Source organism: Sinocyclocheilus anshuiensis, unplaced genomic scaffold, assembly GCF_001515605.1.
Source record: "Sinocyclocheilus anshuiensis isolate Anshui unplaced genomic scaffold, SAMN03320099.WGS_v1.1 scaffold986, whole genome shotgun sequence".
NCBI classification, from domain to species: Eukaryota; Metazoa; Chordata; class Actinopteri; order Cypriniformes; family Cyprinidae; genus Sinocyclocheilus; species Sinocyclocheilus anshuiensis.
Window position 1 is genome coordinate 451,673 of NW_015537975.1, and position 21,117 is coordinate 472,789.

At 37.3% G+C, this 21,117-nt stretch overlaps 1 protein-coding gene across 2 annotated transcripts in view; it reads right to left on the reverse strand.

Annotated features, from left to right (window-relative positions):
* Positions 1–21,117, reverse strand: part of LOC107672268 (acid-sensing ion channel 4-like) — a 74,663-nt gene that overhangs the window by 6,392 nt on the left and 47,154 nt on the right. For both annotated transcript variants that reach the window (XM_016465396.1, XM_016465404.1), the window contains 4 exons: positions 3,751–3,895; positions 3,399–3,526; positions 1,911–2,064; positions 688–741 (listed from right to left, as the gene is read on the reverse strand). In XM_016465396.1, coding sequence (XP_016320882.1) covers positions 688–741; positions 1,911–2,064; positions 3,399–3,526; positions 3,751–3,895 — 481 coding nt within the window. The remainder of the gene's footprint in view (positions 1–687; positions 742–1,910; positions 2,065–3,398; positions 3,527–3,750; positions 3,896–21,117) is intronic.

Consider the following 21,117-nt stretch of genomic DNA (forward strand, 5'->3'; position numbering starts at 1 on the left):
TTTTTTTTTTTTTTTTTTTTTTTTTTTTTTTTTTTTTTTTTTTTTTTTTTTTTTTTTTTTTTTTTTTTTTTTTACGTGTTAATAGGCTATGTTGTGTTGTTATGCGTGGGATATATTTTTATCTACAGACATGTTCGAGTGTTTGGGTGAGAAAATAAATAATTAAAGTAACCTATCATAGTAGAGATTTCAGTTTGAATATTTGAATAGGTCAATCCAGTGAATGGTAGTACAGTCCATTCTTTCAAGATATATCTGGATTTAGTTCAACCACCCATTAAATGGGGTCGGGTTTCCTTTTGACTGCGGAGATAATTAAATTTCTGGCTTATTAGATAAGGACTATCATAATTGTACCAATACATCTCTCATCATCAACTTTTCATGAGCCGCTCCATTTAGGAGTGTCATAAAATCAGTGGAACAAGACACCTACAGCGGCTGATAACACCGTGAGGATATCAGAGGGTAATGCACTGCAGGGATCTCCAGTTTAACGCTGCTCTGTAAAGGATGTCAAAGCGCAGGAGAACATTCTCCTTCATGGACTGAATGAGTAATCCCCTGTCTCCCACCCCAGACCATGCACAGGAACATCAATTTATCTGGGATTTAATTATTTGTGTCCACTACCTCCAGAGATATTACACTCCAGGGCGTTAGCAAAAATGAAAAACGCTTGCTTACCAAGTGCTTTGTCCACACATTTGATATTGCTGGGAGTACAGATATCGGCATCTCCTGAGAAACAAAATACATAATGACTCTGATCAATCTGAGCAAAACGATTGCTGTTATTTCACCACCAGCCAAGGAAGAAAAAGCGTGAGCGGCAGAGAAAGAGACAGCGCTCCTCTGCTTTGTTATTCATCCTAAAATGATGGAAGATGGGTTTGCTTTCACCACGCCTCCCTCATGATCATCAGTCTAGGCCTAATTGCACCCAAAATGGACTGATCAAAACCCTCCCCAAAGGCACATTTATAAAGTCTTTAAAACCCAATCCCCATCGACACACAATACCTCAGGAGGTCCAACTCGCCACCCGGATCCATCAAAAGAGCAACCGGTTCGAGGAAATACATATGGCACCTAAGAGAAAATGGCCTTTGAGTTAATGCATTTGGAACAGTCTCTCTTTTCAATTTGCATTATGGGAGATTGATTTAGGAACATTAAAGGAGAAAAGCAAAGAAGCAGAGAAGCAGAGCTTCCATTAGAGTCCGGCCACCAACAGTCACACGCTCTCAGAAAAGCCACACTGATAACAACTCAGGTGTGGTGGAGTTAATTAGAAAAGAGATTTCTGGGGACAGAGAAAGTCCCCGGTCGCCGGTTTTCTAAAGAGAAAATAAAGGTATTTGCTTTTTTTGCAGTTTATCAGCTGCTTCAAGTGGAATGTAACGAATCAGCGAGTCCGTGTTCATCATTGCTGGCGGATTGCGATCATCTAAATTTTCCCTCCAATCGCCAAATGAACCACCCGAGCTCCTGGTATTGTGTGACTAGACAGTAAGTTAATTTAGAGACTTGCATTAAGCTTTCGGCTCCACTGCCTGGAGCAAATTAGATGAGAAGAGTTTATTCATTTAGTATTTTAGCAATTAGCAGAATACATTAGCGTGCTGATTACGTTGAGTGGGAAATGAATGCATCGGTGTAGCATTACCCGGCATGTGCACCATCCTGCATTTGCACACACGCTGAACCTCAAGAGTCTCGCAGCGCAGGCGGCAGGCGCTGATACTGTAGGTATCATAACCCGGGATCATCTGCTCACTGGTGGAGCGGCAGTTCCCCCAAGGCTGGGGCAGGTAGGTCAACTACACACAGAGAGGGAGAGCAGTGAAGAGAACAAGGGAGATAAAGATTACGTTGAGTGGGAAATGAATGCATCGGTGTAGCATTACCCGGCATGTGCACCATCCTGCATTTGCACACACGCTGAACCTCAAGAGTCTCGCAGCGCAGGCGGCAGGCGCTGATACTGTAGGTATCATAACCCGGGATCATCTGCTCACTGGTGGAGCGGCAGTTCCCCCAAGGCTGGGGCAGGTAGGTCAACTACACACAGAGAGGGAGAGCAGTGAAGAGAACAAGGGAGGTAAAGAGAGAGGGAAACAGACAGAGACAGATTGTAAGAGCAGGAGAGACAGAAATAAAGAGAGAATTAGTAAATGCAAATGAAGTATGCAAATAAGCAGCATTCTCAAGCTATGCCACAATTTTAAAGAGCATAAAACTGAAGTGACTGACAATTGAGCAACATTTTAGTTGTGTGTGGCTTGATTTTCAGAAGGAAAGCTTAATGAGTGGCCTGCCTTTGAAACAAAAATATTGCATTCGGAACTCCTTTTTAAGCATGAGATTGATTGTGTAACCCTAGACAGATCTTAGTTTTAAGAATATGTCGCCCTACATTTCAATATATACAGAACAACAATATTTTGCATTTGTAGTACAAAAGTACTTTTCAATGTACTTCACCCTATCTGTTTTCTGAATGCATGTTATTGATTTTATTGCAAAAGATTCAACCATGCATACGTTCCAATTTTTTCTTCTCGTAAATGTTTAATCAAAATGATCTATCGGATGAAACGACAGACTTTTTGATGATGTATGCCAGTGAAATGATATGCCAATCATTTAGTCCGCTTAAACCTGCCCCTTTCCTATAGTTAACTATAGGCTTGCATTCAGATCTGCCTCCATCCAATCAACAACTGATGGATAGGACCAAGTCACCAACCTATATTTCTTCTTTTATGATAATCTGTTTCACTTGGATGCTACAATACAGAAAAAAAAAAAAAACTGTCGCCACTTCTCTTTCATCGCAACTAAGTAATCTTTTTGTCATCTTTCAGGACTATAGTTTATTCATTTTAGCAATTCAATATGCTCTATTCTCCTGCTCAAAAAAAAAAAAAAACCGATGTCATATAGCACAGATACAGATTTTAGATTACTAGCCAGTTGATGGATGTAGAAATACTGTAATATACACATTTATAGTTCAACTTCACAAGCATGGTGACCCTTCAACTGCCAGTCACTTTCTCAACTCTGAATGTGTATCACACTTGCAAAGAAATCATCCTCCACTAATTGCTTGCTTACTGCCCCCTATTTTTATTTATTTCTTCACTTCAGTATAACAAGGAACAGCACGTTTTCTCTGGAATTCTGTATGGCAAGAGCTGTGTAACAAAAAATCTACTTTTGTAGGAATATCATGACGGTAAGTAAATGACAGAATACTAGACCATTAAGCTATTAAAAAAATGTAGGGAATGTTGATGTGACTAGATGGTACTGTAGTTGGATGGTCTGGTTTCATTGTAGGTGGTACTTAGACTGAAAAGTTTGAGAGTGATTCAAGGGAAGGGTTATACCCTTTGTTCTTGACAGGATACAAATGTCTGAAATCCCGGAGAGACTCCAAAGCCCAGCTGATGGATATAGGGCGGCTCATCCTGACTGTGGATCTGAACACGCATTCCAGCCTCTAAAGATGTTTCATCTGCAAAAACAAGAGGATGAGCAAGGCAGAGAGAGGGTAAGAAAGCAGAACGAGCAATTTGATGGTCAATACAAATGGGAAAAAAACAACATCACAAATGAACCTTGAATTTAAACATGTTTATCTTAACAGATTGTGCAGACACACATCTGAGAACCAGAAAATATGGAATGACTTTGCAACTTCTGGACCAAAAATCGTGTCTGTGTGGCATTATAACTCACTTGTCTCTTTCCAGATAGGTAGATATTCATCCTGCTGGATATCCAACATGATCTCCAGCCCGTTTCCCATCCCTCCTTGCTTTGTCTTCCTGGAGGTTGTTTTGTTCCCGTTGAAAGTATAGCATTTCCCATATCTTGTGTAGACCTATGAGAAAACACCAATGACTAATTAAAAATGTAATATTCTGGTGTTGAGGAGGCCATAACAACAAACAAGCTACAATCTTTGAAAACCATAACCTTTGTTTTTCTAAGATTTAATACTTTAATGAACCTTTGGATCCCTCAAAGAGATGCCTTTTAAGACGCTTATGATTAATCGGGGAAAAGGTCACTTTAAACTTCAAAAGTTCTGAGGCATTAAAATCTTCACAGAAGATAGTTTTCCAACTCACATGAAAAACCAAAAGAGACGCTGATTAAAATTTTTTACAATTTATCATTCTGTCAGTGGGCATTTGTGTTCGGTGGCATAACAAACAGTTTTCTCTGTCTCATTCCTGTCATATTCATTTTGACGAGAGAGTGAGACAGTTCTACAATCCATACTGCATTATCATGCAATGCGTTTGTTCCTCAAACAAGAGGAAAATTAATACTCCACATCCCTAGAAACATATCCACTTCCACAATGAAGTTATCCCATCATATTAATTGCTCCATATGGGAAATATTGATAAGAGAACACAAAATTAAAAGCAATAACTTCTGAAATGGGACTTAATATCCTTACATAAACCACAGCCACTTAAAATAAATAAAATAAAATAAAAAGCATGCAATTTGTTATTTATAGACCATCTTTCTTCAAGCAAAAGTGACAAAAAGACTATTATTCAGGTACACTGCAGCCTGACTGTGCAATGAAATACTCAAAAATTGAAGACAAAACCACTGACAAATAAATGTCAGGAGGGAATGGATCAACAAAACACAGATGGATGAAGAAGAACTCTAAATTGGTGTCCAGTGACTCAAAATACAGAAGAAGAAGAAACATATTCATGAAAGATCTAGAAATTGATGTTTTCACTTCAGTCTTGGGTGCTCAACTCTTTCTGACCTTTTGTTCAAAACATTTTTGGTTCCAATCTTTCGCTAACATGCCAAATCAAATCACTACCACAAATAAAAACAAAGCTTGATTTGTTGGATTGCCTGAAAACACAGACAAAGAAAGAAATGTTAAAAAGACTCTTGGCTCTTCTGAAAAGCCCAGTATAGCTGGGCTCCTGCACATGTTGTGTTTTGGATGCTGGTCCCAACAACAACTGTCTCCATCAGTCTGGTTAAAGAGATAATTCCTTACAAAAATGACAATTCTGTCATCATTTATTCAGCCTCATACCATTCCAAACCTCTATGGCTTTCTTTCATGAGACGTTTAGCAGAATGTCTGAGCTGCACTTGTCTAGACAATAAGGTGACCAGTGACCACTGCTGTCAAGCTCCAAACAATGTTGTTATCGTTAACTAAAACTAAAACTATTAAAAATAGGTTTAGTTAATTAAATAGAGCTGAAATTAAAAGATGAATATTTATCTTAACTCAAAATAAATAAATAAATAAATAAATAAACAAACAAACATAAAAATAGAATTGTTGCTTTGGCAACTAACTTAAAGTAAATTTAAGCTTAAGCACTAAAATTACAGGAGTAAAAATAAAGCTTAATAGAAATAATTTGAAAAAAAAAACAAAAATTATAAAATAAAAAAAGCACAGCAAAATTACTAAAACTAATTAAATTAAAACTGAAAATATAACAATAATAGCTAATTCAAAATATTAATACATACTGTAATAGCATAAAAAACACTATTCATAATAAATGTAATCTACAACTCATGCACTACATTTCAAGTCTTTTGAAATCATACAATAGCTTTCTGTAAGAAATGGGTATAATTTAAGTTCACTAAAAGTCTTGCTTCATAGCACCATTCACTTTCACTGTATGGAAAAGAGCAGCTTATACATTCTGCTAAACTTATTATCGTGATCCACCATCTAGTACCTACCCAGTACAAACCAACCTACAAATAAATTCATGCTGGTATAAGATGATCTTTTCCTCAGGCAGACTGACATTAAAATATATTGTTATAAATCAACCAAATTTCTCCAGCAGCGAGGCTTGTTCTGATGAGAAGGGACTTTTAGGGGCCACACTTGTATGTAACACATGGCTGTTCATTTAGCAGCCTGTGTATTGAGTCTGATCTCAGCTGGCTCTGTGCTGCATCAAAGCAGGGCTCTCTCAGCAATATGGGCATGCAGTAATTGCCAGCTGCAGCTGTGGACGCCGCACACCATACAGCTGTAATTAAGGCTGGGGACAGCCAGTGTTTTCACAAGCAGACGCTGGTCAAACGGGATAAAGGAACACGGATATAAACACCATTTTATATAATCAGACCGCAAACAGACAACACACAAACATCACCCCCACTACTGTATTGTACATATAAAACACACATAAATGTGCGTGCGTCAAATGCAACACGACAAAGTAATAATCAATTCCAATATCTTGTATAAACATACGGAAGAACATTTAAAAAAGGTCAAGTGTTAAATATGACATTTAATGTAGTCATATTAGTCAGCATCAAAGCCAGGTTTTCAACATGATGGTGTGCAAACTGCCTTTTTGACTGACATGAGCTATTAATGTGTGATGGGGCAGTGGAGCAGCAGTAGAAACAGAGGTCCAGCAACAATTGATTCAGTTCTGTTTACTGACATGTTTAAGTTTTCCATTGCTGCTCTAATCCGGTCCAATAGGAAACCAGGGGGACTGTATAGAAAGAAATGTTAGCAAAGACCTCTCATTCCAGTTCTGCTCTGAAACTTCAACTTTCAGGGGACGGTCAACTTTGTGTTCACAAATGATTTTTGGGAGGGCAATGGAAGCTTTCCTGTCATGCAGCAGTGGAAATGGCTGCTGGCACAGTCTCCTCTGCCTCATTTCTCTGCTTTAGAGCCCAGTGCCCAGAGCACCTCTGATTGATGGACCACTTTCTCTTGTAACATCTCGCCCAAAGTCAGCAAAGGTAAACAGTCCAAATTTTGTCTGTTCCCAGAAACAGCCATCCGGCCTAGTGTGTTACTGAATTTCCCCAGGTGCACAACTGCCACTGTTATGGACAGTTTATTTATTTATGTAAATCTAAATTTTTTTTTTAAATCAAAACAAGTGTATCTGTATTAGATCCGGAAATATAGGCCAAAATGTATTGTTGCTTAAGGCAAAACTAAAAACTTTTGCTTAAACCTTCAGTTCAAATGCCAAAATATATAACAAAATATACTTTAAGGAGAAAGAAAATCTTAAATTCAACAACTACTTTACAGGTGCACAACTGCCACTGTTATGGACAGTTTATTTATGTAAATCTAAATTTTTTTTTAAAATCAAAACAAGTGTATCTGTATTAGATCCGGAAATATAGGCCAAAATGTATTGTTGCTTAAGGCAAAACTAAAAACTTTTGCTTAAACCTTCAGTTCAAATGCCAAAATATATAACAAAATATACTTTAAGGAGAAAGAAAATCTTAAATTCAACAACTACTTTAAAAAAATATATTTTGGACAATATAAATATATTTTGATTTAAAATAAATCTAAATATATTGCCAAAAATGAGGAGATATAAGTAACTAAAACATATTGAAATTAAGTGCACATATAGCCTACGGTGTACACACACACACACACACACACACACACACACACACACATGCACACACACACACACACAGACACAAATACACTCAAAAATCTTTTATAAATCATTCTGTATGATTTATAATCTTTTGTACCCCTGGGGACCTCAATTTAGGTCCCCACCGTGACACGAGTTCCCATGAGTCTGTGTGTAGTCAGGTTTAAGTCCCCACCAGGATACACACACACACACACACACACACACACACACACACACACATTCATACATATTGCTGAATGGGATTAAAAGCATTTATTCTCCAAAAATATAAATATATCATCACAAATAATGCTTATGCCACTATATAATATTAATTTTTGGATACACAAACTCCACCTGCAAAAGCTAACCTGAATTTAATGAATCTGCTGAAATTACAGTCATATAGCTTTTCAGAGGAGGAGAAGATAATTTTTTGACAAACACAATATTTGCTTACCTTTGAAACCCTTTCACAGTGGACCACTACCACACAGGCTTTCAGCCACAATCTTTGTTGGAGAAAAGCCTGACTGCAAAGCATTTGTATAAATATTCCCTTTCCACTAACACCCAACTTAATTGGTCTTAATGTCTGGCCATTAACTGTCCTCTGTTTCTTTACCCCTTCCACTCAGTTTGATGTGTCTTTACTGTCTTTTCTCTTTTCAGCACACAGATGAAATAAAACCCAAAGCCTCTCATTTGTGGCAGGCATCAGACAGATTCAACTGCTCGCTGTTCTTCAATTATCCAGGGAAGCTACATGAGAACTTCAGTTTTTTAACATGCAGGATGTCAGTTGGTGGAAAGACTCTGAGTATAAAAGTGAGTTTAAATTCAGCACTGGTGTTTGAAGGATTTGAGCTAACTGCCTCATAAGAAATTGGTAAGGATCAGAGTGCCCAGAGTGTAAAATTTATCAGTCATTCCATGCTCTTAGTAAATTGTGGTGCGGTCAAACGTGGCACTTTGACTGATAGGATGGTGATTCAACCATTAACCCAAGAGATATATCTGAAAGGTAGCTGTTGCTGACTGAATTACACTGTTAAATTAGCTAAATTTGAAGGTGTCTTTGTACTGGGGAGCGTTTCCCAAAAGCATTGTTAGCTAACTATGGTCACAATTTCTGTCATTATCAACATACTAGTTCAGCGATTTGGTGTTCCCCGAATTCATAGTTTAAATGAACCGCAAACAGCATCTCAAAGTTGTGTGGTTGGAATTTCAGCTCTTGACCTGTGGTTAGAAGCATAGTTTCTTATTAGTACGAGATGGAATTCAACAGATCATGCTCTAGAGCGAAAGCAAGCTAACACGCAAGACAATCTAAGTTTTAATGTAAGTGTACCGCATCTCTTTTAATTTGTCAAAAGAATAAAAGCGAGTGTGCATGTCTGAATGTTCTCTAGTACCCCCGGAGTATGACATAGACTTAATGGTGATTAATTATACAGATTATTACTCCACGTCCTGTGTGACTATATTGTGTATTATTGCACTGCACTATGGTAGTTAAGCAGAGAGTTACATTGCTGTACAGAAAACACACCCCTAAACAGCAGCTGTTATTTAATTCAGCAGTTACACTGATACACAGATAAACAGGTTTTTCCACATATAAACAGAAACAGAAAGCAGAAGTTACAAAAACATCAATTTACACCAAAAATATGCAAATTCCAAAAGCCAATGCTTTTATTTGAATACAATTGAATATATTCTTGGATTGCTACAACAGATCATGCAAGGCTGCCTTAAAAATGAGGTGTCTTAGGGAGCAGCCACAATAATAATGCAGAAAACCTGGCTCGCAATTGAATTTGACATCAACATGTAACTGAGATAATATTTAACATACACAAATATTGCGTGAAATAGTCTTATTACTAAAAAATTACTGCCTCTTTAGGCAGCTCACTAGGTTTTAGAACAGAGCGCTAGTTTTTTTTTTACCTAACACATCAAAATCTTCAGAGTAAACGGTGGAGACTTTTAAACAGTCAGACTAAACAGTTGCGCCAGAAAGTGCCGTGCAGCGTTACACTCCATTAGTTCAGCTCTCGTGGGCAGCCGCTCAACTCTGCATCATATATGGTGTCTCTTTGGCAGGCTATCAAACACTTTACATTTATTGTATCAATTCTTAACTTCATTAAACAACTGACTGGCAGTATCTTTTCCTAAGCAGCTTATCCCTCATGCACACCATGCAGAAAAATGGGCCACGTCTCGAGGACTCATCGATGCCGTTTTACACTTGTTCTTTAGGCATCAATCTGAGATAGAAATGCTCAGAGATCTGACACAATCTGACACTCAGATGAGACGTATCAGCACAAAAGCATGTCTCTCTCCAGTAAGAAGAGCCCCTCTATTGTGACTGTTCATAAACTGAAAAATACATCAAGTAATCACAGTAAAGAGGACTATCAGTCAAATGTTTCCCGGTCTAAGGGAGCATGGGAGTGTGATAAGAATATAATGGGGAAATCCCTTCAAGATAGCGTCAAAGCTTTCCATTACAGTGCTATGAACTGAGAATATTGGCAGAAACATTGTATATCCATACAGGGATATTTCAGGTTCCAAACAAGTTAAGCTCTAGCTGTCCATTATACCCCAGGCAATCATTTTCACTCTTCGCTCAGTTTGTTACAGAAATGTATCATGTGTTGGGCTGATGTTTTTAATTTATGGCAAGAAACCTTACACAAGGTGGAAATTCAAAAACTGTCCCAATCACCCTTAATTCACCTATTGAATATTATACGGCTATCACATATGTCATCTGTTTCTGTACACACAGTGCTGCTGCAGTAAGTATTTTGAGACCTGATGATACACTCTCTGCCTGAGGCTGGTCAGATAAACCCTGACTATTTTACTTGAACTTTGATAACCTGGACCGGAGCTCAGCTGAGTGGGGAAATTTGCAGCTGTGCAGCTTGTGTGGCTCTGCAGACCTTAAAAATTTTTTATTTTTTTAAATTAACCATGTGCCATATGGACCATTTTTGGATTCATTTGTCCCCTTTTCTTCACAAATAAACAAACTCCCTGCCAGCAGCATTAGTCTAACTGTCGCCCGTGTTTTTGAGACACACTTTGTTTCCTTCAGCTTTAATGAAGGTGCCTTTCTTATTATCATAAGCCTCCATTTCCCGTTTTCAGTTTCTCTCCGCTGAGAAGCAGCATCTCACCAACGTTAAGTCAAATATCAATCCTGTCTGACACTACAGACCAGCTCTTTCACTGCGATCAGCTGAAAAGGTAAGCAAAAAAACTTCCTTACATTCTATCAGCATGACACCATGTCCTCATTAAAATGGTAGAAAAATATTTGTGAATTAAGTACCCTGGATATATGTGTTTTTACAGCCTCTGGAATCAGGCTGCATGACAAACACTATATAGAGAGGTATATGTTGTTTCAAAAGTGCTCCGAGTACAACACGTGTGTCACAGAGGAATGAATGTCACTCTGCTCATGTAAAAAAAAAGACATGCAATACTTGATTTATTCACAAGGTGGTGCAATAGCCACAAAATAACATACCATATTATCAATAATAATAATAATAAAAATAAATTAATTAACACATAAAAACGTATATTTGGGATCTGAAAAGTCCAAGTCAAAAGGACCTGAGCACAACACCGTGTTATCAAATGAAAAGTAAAACTTGAAAGTCTGACTTGATGTGACAAAGTTTGAAAACCTTATAAAATAAGCATAGCAGCCTGTCTGTCCAGAGCTTTCACAAGTCAACTATGGGAAGTACGCCTGCATTTCTCTCTCTCTTCTAAATGAAGAGATGTATCCGGAACTGCTGGTGTGCTATTAGTGATGTGGAGCAGGGCCATCCTCACAGATGTTCAGCATGTGGACTCCACGCTTGCCAAATTGGGATCACGAGACGGCAAGGTTCTCCAGCGAGGCCAGTCTGACTCCCCAGCATAAAAGAGCAACTAATAAGCTTAGCTCTCTCAAATACACGACTGAAAAAGTTTCACACTGCTGACTTGTAGCTGCTTGATTTGCAAGTTTATCCGGCAAACATGCCTTTAATAGTTTTTTTTCCCTCATCCCCTGCTGAATGAGTGACAGATGTTGTTCGGATGCATTGTACGGCAAAAGTACAGGATTCTACATCAGAGCTGTAGCAGACAAAATGGAAGCAGAACAGACGTCTGAAATATCTGCCTTGGAGTGATTAATTACTCCATTTCTGGGTTAAGTAATTTTATATATTTTTTGCTTTGAATGAAATGAATTATTTTTATTTTTATTAAGCAAGCATGCATTAAATTGATCAAAAGTGACAGTCAAGACATTTATAACGTTACAAAATATTTGTATTTCAATTTCCTTTCATCAGAGAATCCTAAAAACAAACAAACAAAAAAAAAACAGTTTCCACTAAAATATTAAGCTGCACAACTATTTCTGACATTGATGATAATAAATGTTACTTTAGCAGCAAATCAGCATATTAGAATGATTTCTACAGGATTCTACATCAGAGCTGTAGCGGACAAAATGGAAGCAGAACAGACGTCTGAAATATCTGCCTTGGAGTGATTAATTACTTACTCCATTTCTGGGTTAAGTAATTTTATATATTTTTTGCTTTGAATGAAATGAATTATTTTTATTTTTATTAAGCAAGCATGCATTAAATTGATCAAAAGTGACAGTCAAGACATTTATAACGTTACAAAATATTTGTATTTCAATTTCCTTTCATCAGAGAATCCTAAAAACAAACAAACAAAAAAAAAACAGTTTCCACTAAAATATTAAGCTGCACAACTATTTCTGACATTGATGATAATAAATGTTACTTTAGCAGCAAATCAGCATATTAGAATGATTTCTGAAGGATCGTGTGACACTGAAGACTGGAGTAATGGCTGCTGAAAATTCAGCTTTACAATCACACGAATAAATTACATCTTAAAATATTTATTAAAATAGAAAACATTTATTTTAAACTGCAATACTATTTTCCAGTATTACTGTTTTTATTGTATTTTTGATCAAATAAATGCAGCCTTGGTGAGAATAAGTGTATGTTAGCTTTAAAAGGGACAGCCTTTATTTACTGGGACAGTAGACTAGAAATATTGATGGCTTGGCTTACACACTTTTTGTCCGATCAAATGCTATCATGATTGTTAAGAAACTCTGTTTAGTAAAAAAGTAAATTGTGAGATGAATTTACAATGAGAAATAATAATAATAATAATTAAAACAAAGACTGCTTTGTAAGATATAAAGACATCATTGTGAGATGTAAAGTCACAAATACCTTTTTATTTTTGTACTGTCATCCAGAAAGTAAAGTTATCTTCCATACAATGTCCTTTCCCAACTAAATAGCGAATCGTGATTTATGGCTGTGACATGACCTATTGGCTATTTGAAAATGGAATTAGCCCTTTGATAGGTCCTACCCTTCCTGTTTCACTAGGAAATATATATATATATATATATATATACAAAAAAGTGATAAGCGATTTCATTATATCTTTGACATGCAAACAGAAAAAAAAGATTTCAAGATTTGTTTTGGTGTCAACGAAAATGAAGGTAGATACCAATCTCCTCCCTTTTACCAGTGTAAAGACTGTCTCTCTTTCAGTCAAATTCATGTGTTATTAACATGCGTCAACAGTGCTGAACTATTTCTAGCCGAGAGGGTGTCAAATAATGTGCATCTGAAAAAATTGCCTGTTGCTTGGCATTTGCATTCGGCGCAAACATCATTTGAATTTTTAATTTTCTAAAGGTTCTTTATTATTTTGCATATGCAGTCGCAATGACACATTAATTTCCTGCTGGTTAGCCCTGATTCTACCTGTGTCCTGTGCAATCCGGAGAGGTAAAAGTGACACAGATTCCCTCGCTGATGACCTAAACTCCATCTTTGGAATAATTTTTTTTTTTATTCAAAGACAGACATGAGAGGGAAGTTAATTGATTGATTCACCTTATGAGGCCCAGATGGCCCTGAGCTGAGCAAACCGAGTAACATGCTTCAATATCTGCCCTTTCATCTGGACTGAATGAAATTAAGATTTTTTTTAAATGAATCTGATGCGCCACTCAAATTCATAATGGAGATGTGAACTCCGAGCAGGGTGAGAGCCATGAGTCATGTGCCATGTTGAATTCCAGAGAGTTTGATCTTGTTTTGATTATTTTTTCAATCAAATCTCAAGGTCGCGAGACAGGGAACCAGAGAAATGGAAATGTATCCGCTGCTATTCTCCACAGCAGCTGACAGATTTTCACTCTACCTAGTAGTACAGCTGAACCTAATCACAGCAGAATACAAAATATTGCGTTTCATCACTGAATGCATTAACAATTCCCGACTGCACACATTATATATGTAAACAGTGAGGTGGTGTTGGCGGTAAGATAAGAAAATACTGCGAGTTAATGCTTTGAGATTGCAATCTTGATACACAGGTCCGTTACATGTAAATAGTGAGGGCACGAATTTGTAAGTCAGGGATGGTTTAACTGTATCAATTAGTCTCTGCTGAATTTATTTTCAGTAATAACCTGAATCTATTTTGACTGGTGAATAAACAAAGGACAGAGGTCCAGATATCCATAAAAAATTGATTTAGAATGCGAGACGAAATAAATTAAAATGACCAAGCTGTCAGATGCGAGCTCATCTCTCTCTCTCAGTGTCTATCTCTATCTCTTGATGTGGACATACTGTCCTGTAAAAGGGAAGCTGGCAAAATTTTATGTGACTGCTTGGTGCCTGAGATAAAAGAACAGAATTAATCATGGTCTAGAGGTCTAGTATAGCATTACATTCAGGATGTGTCCTTAAGTTCACCTTGCACATTTTAACATTTCCTATTAACTGGTAATCAGTGTCATTTTTAGTAGTATTAATATACTAATAGTTGTACTAAACAGCCTGACAGAGCAAAACTGGCATGTCATCAATCCCTACATCATGAGTTAGTGTTATGTTTAATGAAAACTAAAATAAAAACATTTTTGTTCACTGAAATTAAAAAAGCAAGTAATTAAAAACACTGAAACTAAACTAAATACATTTTCACGAAACTAACAAAAATAAAACTTGATTAAAATTAAAATTAAACCAATAAAATGTAACTTCTGATACAGAATTTATTGTAAAGGTTATACATTTTATACATAACACACTTGCATTAAATAGGAATATGTTACTAGATAACACTAGCGATAGCATGAAATGGCGCTATTCAAATTTAACACAACTAACTTTGGCAGCACAAAAATATGAAACTAAAATAAAAAAAGCTAAAACTAAATGAAAACTGCTATAGACTGAAAACTACCGAAAACAAAACTAAATTGAAAGCACAAACTAAAAATAAACTAAAAATACAAAGTAAATTCAAAACTAATTTCCCTGTCATGAGTTGGGGGGTCTGTTTGACCAGCCAATGGCACATACAGTAAGAAAAGTATTTGTGAAACCTGTCTGAAAACAGCCATTATATTGCCAATTCGTTTGTTGAAGCTAGTGGGGCAAAAACAGCACACCTCACCTTTAAAACTGACGATCATCTAGATTGTCATGGCATCCCTGAGGTGAAATGCACAGCAATCAATCTACTTCAATGAATCTTCAAGGTCTAGGCTACACCTTGAGGTTTAGACACACACACAGTGCAAATTTTAGAGGGTATATGCACCTCTATTGATTCGTTTGTGTGTGTGTTTTGTGGTTGGGGTTGGTTGTGGGGGATGGTGAATATATACAGTAGATCAATGAGGTTAGATTTCCTGAGTTGCTCTTTGTCTGGTGGTAATGCTTTGTGCAGAGGTGGCAACTCCAGGCTTGCTCCCACCCAAGCGGGTAAAGTCAGACATCTGATACTGATGTCCAGGAGTCTGGGATGCTTGTGCAAGAACTAAAATATTTCTCAAAGTGTCATGTCCACCTCCTCCAGTCCACCACCAGCAGCCACCCTCCGGTTTTCTTGATGGGTCATTTTTAAACACAGCAGGGCCCAAAAATAACCAGCGAGGCATTCATCATTCCCACACTTCTCTGTTTTAGCTATAACTCTTAAACCTTATAACTGCCACTTTAATGTTTATCTTAATTAGTATATATATGTTATCATCTCCAATATTTGTATTTTTTTCTGGTTTAAAATTAGATAAATAATAGATAGAAAAAATGCTAAATTTCATAGACTGCAAGATTCAAATTCACTAAATATGTGTAAGGAAAAATATTGACTAAACTATCAAAAGACAAAAACTCTTGACTAAAACAAAAACATTAAAACTTTGACTAAAACAAAACAAACAAAAACATTAAAATTATACATTACATTAATAACAGTCCTGACTAAAAAAAATGCTGAATTTTATGCTCACAGTAGAAACAGATGAACTATTTTTCTTTCTTTTCAAAGCATATTGTCATAAATCAATTATGGTCTGCACAATAACCTAAACCTTACACCTTTCATTGTAAAAACCATAGAAAGAGTTGCATCAGTCTTGCTCACAATTTAAATGAAGTTTGACCCTTCCAGGGAAATCTCCAGACAGAAAACTAATTTACAAAAGAGGTGGAACAAGTGTGTGCCAGTTTCTTTCCTCTTTTGTACGTTTGAAGTTCTCTGTAGGATTTTTAAAGAATGCGACTACCAAATTGGATCAAAGATATTGGACAGCCTGAACCTTCGTGGCTCCTTTGAAGGCTAACGTGAACTGAATTTCAGCCATGAATCTCATTATCACTCCAGAACATATAGAACAACATTATCCAAACCACACGCATCACCCATTGATAAAGTTGATTCATTAAAGCAGTTTGTATTTTGCCAATTCACACTGAATGTAACAGATTGTGATCTGCCGTTAGTGAGGGAGATTTTCTTCCCAGCCCACACAGATTGTACACCGTATCTGTTCTAGTGTTGCTCATTTCTCAATGACCTATAACCCCATACATTAGCTCTGAGTGCACAATACTCCATAAACAGAACAACAAACTCAACCTTGACCCTTTCAAAATCCCAGTTTAATTAAAACCCAGTCTGTCATACAGTAATCCAAGGTCTCCTTTATTAAAAAAAATATAATAATGAAAAAAAAAAATTAAAAGTGCCCTCTCCAGAGAGTCCTCCAGTCAGAGGGAAACAGTTCGCAACAATACAGCTTAATTTCCCATGAGACCTTGGGCATAGCAAGTATTTAACAATGGGAGGGACAAGCCCACAGTGTGTAAGCAAAAGGTAAGGTCTTTTTCAGCCCAACGTCACTTGAGAGCCATCTCAGTATTTTACTGCCGGATTGCACTTTTCATGACACCTGACCATAAAAAAACTCTTTGGTACAATACAAACCATGTACCAAGTCTGATCTAAAAGGGCCCTTTTGTGTTTGGGGCACAGAGTACAAAATCAATCTGTTCTGCCTTCTAAAAATGCACAGTGTGCAAATATGCTAATGCACGTGTGGAATCACCTCCACTGTACACTGGACCATCCTCTATGTGGTCAGAGTAAATATAGCCTTTATGTGGGAAAATGCAGTGCGGGTTTGGTGAAACGGGTTCCTTGCGAATGCATAACCTATGCAGCAAGGTTTTGCACCTCAAGCACAATGGATCCTTTGAAGAGCTTTGCAGTCAGAGCCTGACTGAGATTTAGTGCTGAGGGAATAGACTCCACCGGAGCAAGCCTGGGTGCTTTTGTACGCAATGGCAGCACGCAAAACAAACTTAGAGCTCTGTACCAAAATATATACAGTATATATATATAATAAATATTCGAGTATAATTTATATTGTGGGTGGTATTGTTCCTTCAGTCTCCTTCCAGAGGCTTAAGAGCTTTAGGACTTGGCACTGTGCTGTTCCTAGGATTGTGGATTTCTTCTGGATCAAAAACTTCTTGTTTTTCTCTGGAATCTGCAATAGACATTCCTTCAGCTGGGGTTTCACAGTCACTATTGGATCTACTTTAACATACTCTCTGTAACTCCTCCTTCAGTACCTGGTTTTTCCAGTTTCTCATACATCTTCTACTCAATGTACTGACAGTTTTGCCCATCACATCTATTATCCATTTCCTGCTCCTGTCTATGATCACTATGCCGGGTCTGTTTGCCCATCCTTGCTTGTGACTGTATGTTGAAGTCCCACCGGATCTCAGAATGTTATTTTGGACTTGGTAGCTTTCAGCAAGTATTCGGCACTGACATATGCCAGTGGCTTGTTTGTGCCATTCACTGTATATGTTGTTCCCACCTGCATCTAACTTCCTGTTGTAAGGTGTTGGACGGTCTCAGGGGCTTTCTTGCACAGTCCGGGGTCATTTGGGGTGCTGAAGACCCCTGTCACTATTGATCTGATTCTGAGTGCTTGTGCGCTTTCCTAATTCTGCCATTTCTAGTAACTAGAGGGATTTTTCCAGTTACCTTTCCTATTTGCTGTCATGCCATGGCATGTCCTGTGTTTCCTTCTCCTACATTTTTTTTAGTAAATACATTCATTTTAATTACCACTTTATTAAATAGATATTGAAGATACTTTTTTTTTCAAATATTTTTAGTGACTCTTTCTTCAAGTTATATAATTTTGCCAGTAGGTGCCAATTACCGACTGTCTTTTTGAGTAAGTCATTTGATTCATTCACATTCATAAAAAAAAAAAAAAAAACACTGATTCATTGTGGAACAAAACAAGTCACTGTCTTTAAAAGTAAGTCATCTGAATCATTCACTGAACGGATTTAATTAATTCAGAAACACATCTACTGTGTGTTGCTCGTAAACACACTGTGGTTGATTCTGAGTTGACTTTGTTTGAAACTATTTTCATTAGTGCAGCACAAAAAGTAATTTTCAATATTGCGTCTAAATTGTAAGTTACTGTTACGAATCCGGTCCATGAACTTCCGTCTGCTCGCCACCAGAGGTCACCCTTCCACTACTATGGACTCTGACACCACACCACTGTTGCACTTCACCCGGACTACAGTTCCCATCATCCATTGCACTGATTACACACACAGTTGATTGCACACCGCACTGATTGCACACAGCTGTCATCAATCACACCTTCCCTATGTAACAGTCACTCTTATCCCCGTCAAGCTGCCGAGTATTGTTTAGCGAATATCATTGTTTAGCTGATAGCTACCTTACGGAGCCTGCTTAGTTTTCCTAGCCTTAGCGGAGTCTTGCTTTGTCTGTTTTCCTATGTTCTGATCTTTGCCTGTGTATCTGGATTTATCACTCTAGTCTCGCCCTGTTGGATTCCGTTTGCCGTCGACTGACCCTCGCTTGTTTACCGGATTGCCCGTGCCTTGTCTTCTCCATGGCAGTTTGCCATTGTCTGACCCATGCCTGTTTCTGACCACGCCTTTGAATAAAGTTTGCAAATGGATCCGTACGTCTCACGTCTTGTCTGCCCCGTAACAGTTACGCAATATTACATTTTTGTTTTGAAATGGTTAAAAGCCATATCACATTGGCAAATACAACAGCATTCTTGCTTTTAATATATTGCTTACATTTTTAATTATTTGCTATAAATATTTATCTTCTTAATCTATGTCTCTTTTAATAAAGACAAAAAAATTTAACTTTGAGTCTGGCTTTTATGATAAATCAGACTGATTTGATTCAAGTAACAGCTGAAGTGATGTGATCTGCTCAATGCAAATGTAGTGTAAAGAAAGCTAAAAATCCCGTAACTAATCTTATTCAACCTGTACAATGATTGAATCTTAAATGCGCACTACTGTGAGAAGAAAATGAACCAATGCTCATGGGAAGAGGGTCATTTAGGGTGTTATGCTCAGATTTGAAATCCATCTTCACTAGAAGAACATCAGGTTAGATAGAACACCAAGCCGAATGCAATATTGGCCCTTGAGGAGAAATATTGTTTTACTCAGAGCGGCTAGAGCTCTTTGTTTGATGCATGTATTTCATGAAGAGTGTTTGACTCCTCTGGGCCTTACGTTGCTGCTGTAGAACAGAACGGTCAATTACGAAGGCCCCGGCCTAGTGCATGTTTTATTAATGCACGGAAGCAAATATCATACTAAATTGATCACAAGACTTGTGTCAGAAGCAAACAGTGTTCCATACATAGAGCTGATTGAAGAATTCATGTGAGGATTGAGGTCTGTGGTGTGTGAATGATATGTATACAAGCTGATATTCATGCAATTCACAGAGGAAAGCTTAGCTGCTCCAAATCTTTGCTTTTCATGCAGCTTGTTCTCTGACGGTGGCTTTCTATTGTATTGACAAACAGCATATAAAGGAGAAGATTTCAAGCAATTCACCCACTCAGTATGGATCTTTTGGAGGAGAGCAGGGGATTAAAGCTATATCTTGCAGAAAAAAAAGCAGATGATCTTACATTACAAAATATGTAAGATATCTTACCAAAACAACAAAACAAAACAAAAAAATCCTTCAAACAGTGGCGGCTGGTGGACACTTTTCTAGGTAGGGCGCCACATCCAACAATTTTAGCATACATCCCGGTATGATTTATCCCAGTATAACAAAAGGAAAAGTATTAAGACTTGAAACATTTTAAATAAAGATAATTGTTTTACCAAGCCCAAGATTGAGGATGATTCCCACAAAACAATATTTTCTGCAAGCTTTTTTCAAGATAAATTAAAACATTTTAAAATTTTCATAAATCACAATTTATGTATACAGTGCAACAGCAAAAACTATGAGGAAAAATACCAATAATGCAATAATGCAACATAATGTGACTTGACGCAGATTGGACTATAGATCCAGAGGCAGAACAAACAGTCTAGAACAGTGACAGCTGTGGTTGAATGTGAAAAAAATCCTTCCCTTTCGCGCTTTAGTGGTGCCCTGCCCTATCGTCCTAATGAAGAAACAGACCCTGCACTCAAACTCTTTTACTTATGAAGAACTTAAGCAATGGGATGTTCCTCTATGGCTGTGGAAAAAAAAAATGCTAACCAGCAGTAAATGAGAAGAGGATGGGAAATATCAAATAATTTGAATATGCATTGAATATTTATTTCATTTTTTCCCATTGTGCCTTGTATTCTGCTGTGTTCCTTTCAGCTGTTTTTGAACACAAGAACATATCATATAATGCACTTAGAAACGCTTCTGACCTGGGTTAGGTGAACCTGACCAGGGCTTCCTAAGTACCTATTAGTCAACTACTTGTCCACACAATCCATAGAATGGTCGATTTTGATATTATGTAGGTTTTATACATCCCAAGCCTTGGGTAAATTACGAAGCTTAAACAAATTATAAACCCTGAAGTACCTGCTTGTATGTTAAATCATTGGCAGATAATGTCTTAATCTATGTGTAATACACAGCATGCTGTTAGCGATTACATTAATCAATATGTTCTTATAGGACATTCTAATCCTTAAATATCCAGTGGGGCATTCTTTTATCCTCCAGTTTGCTGCTTACCGCTGTGTGCTGAGTGGCAATAGAGTGGACGTCTCACTCCCATCAGCTGTAAAGAGGGATTAAGTGATAGATTTAGAGTCCTATCTTCTACAAGACCAGCCAGAGACAAGACCAGTTTTGTACTGAGAGTCCACTGACATTTATGAAAACAACATAAAACCAA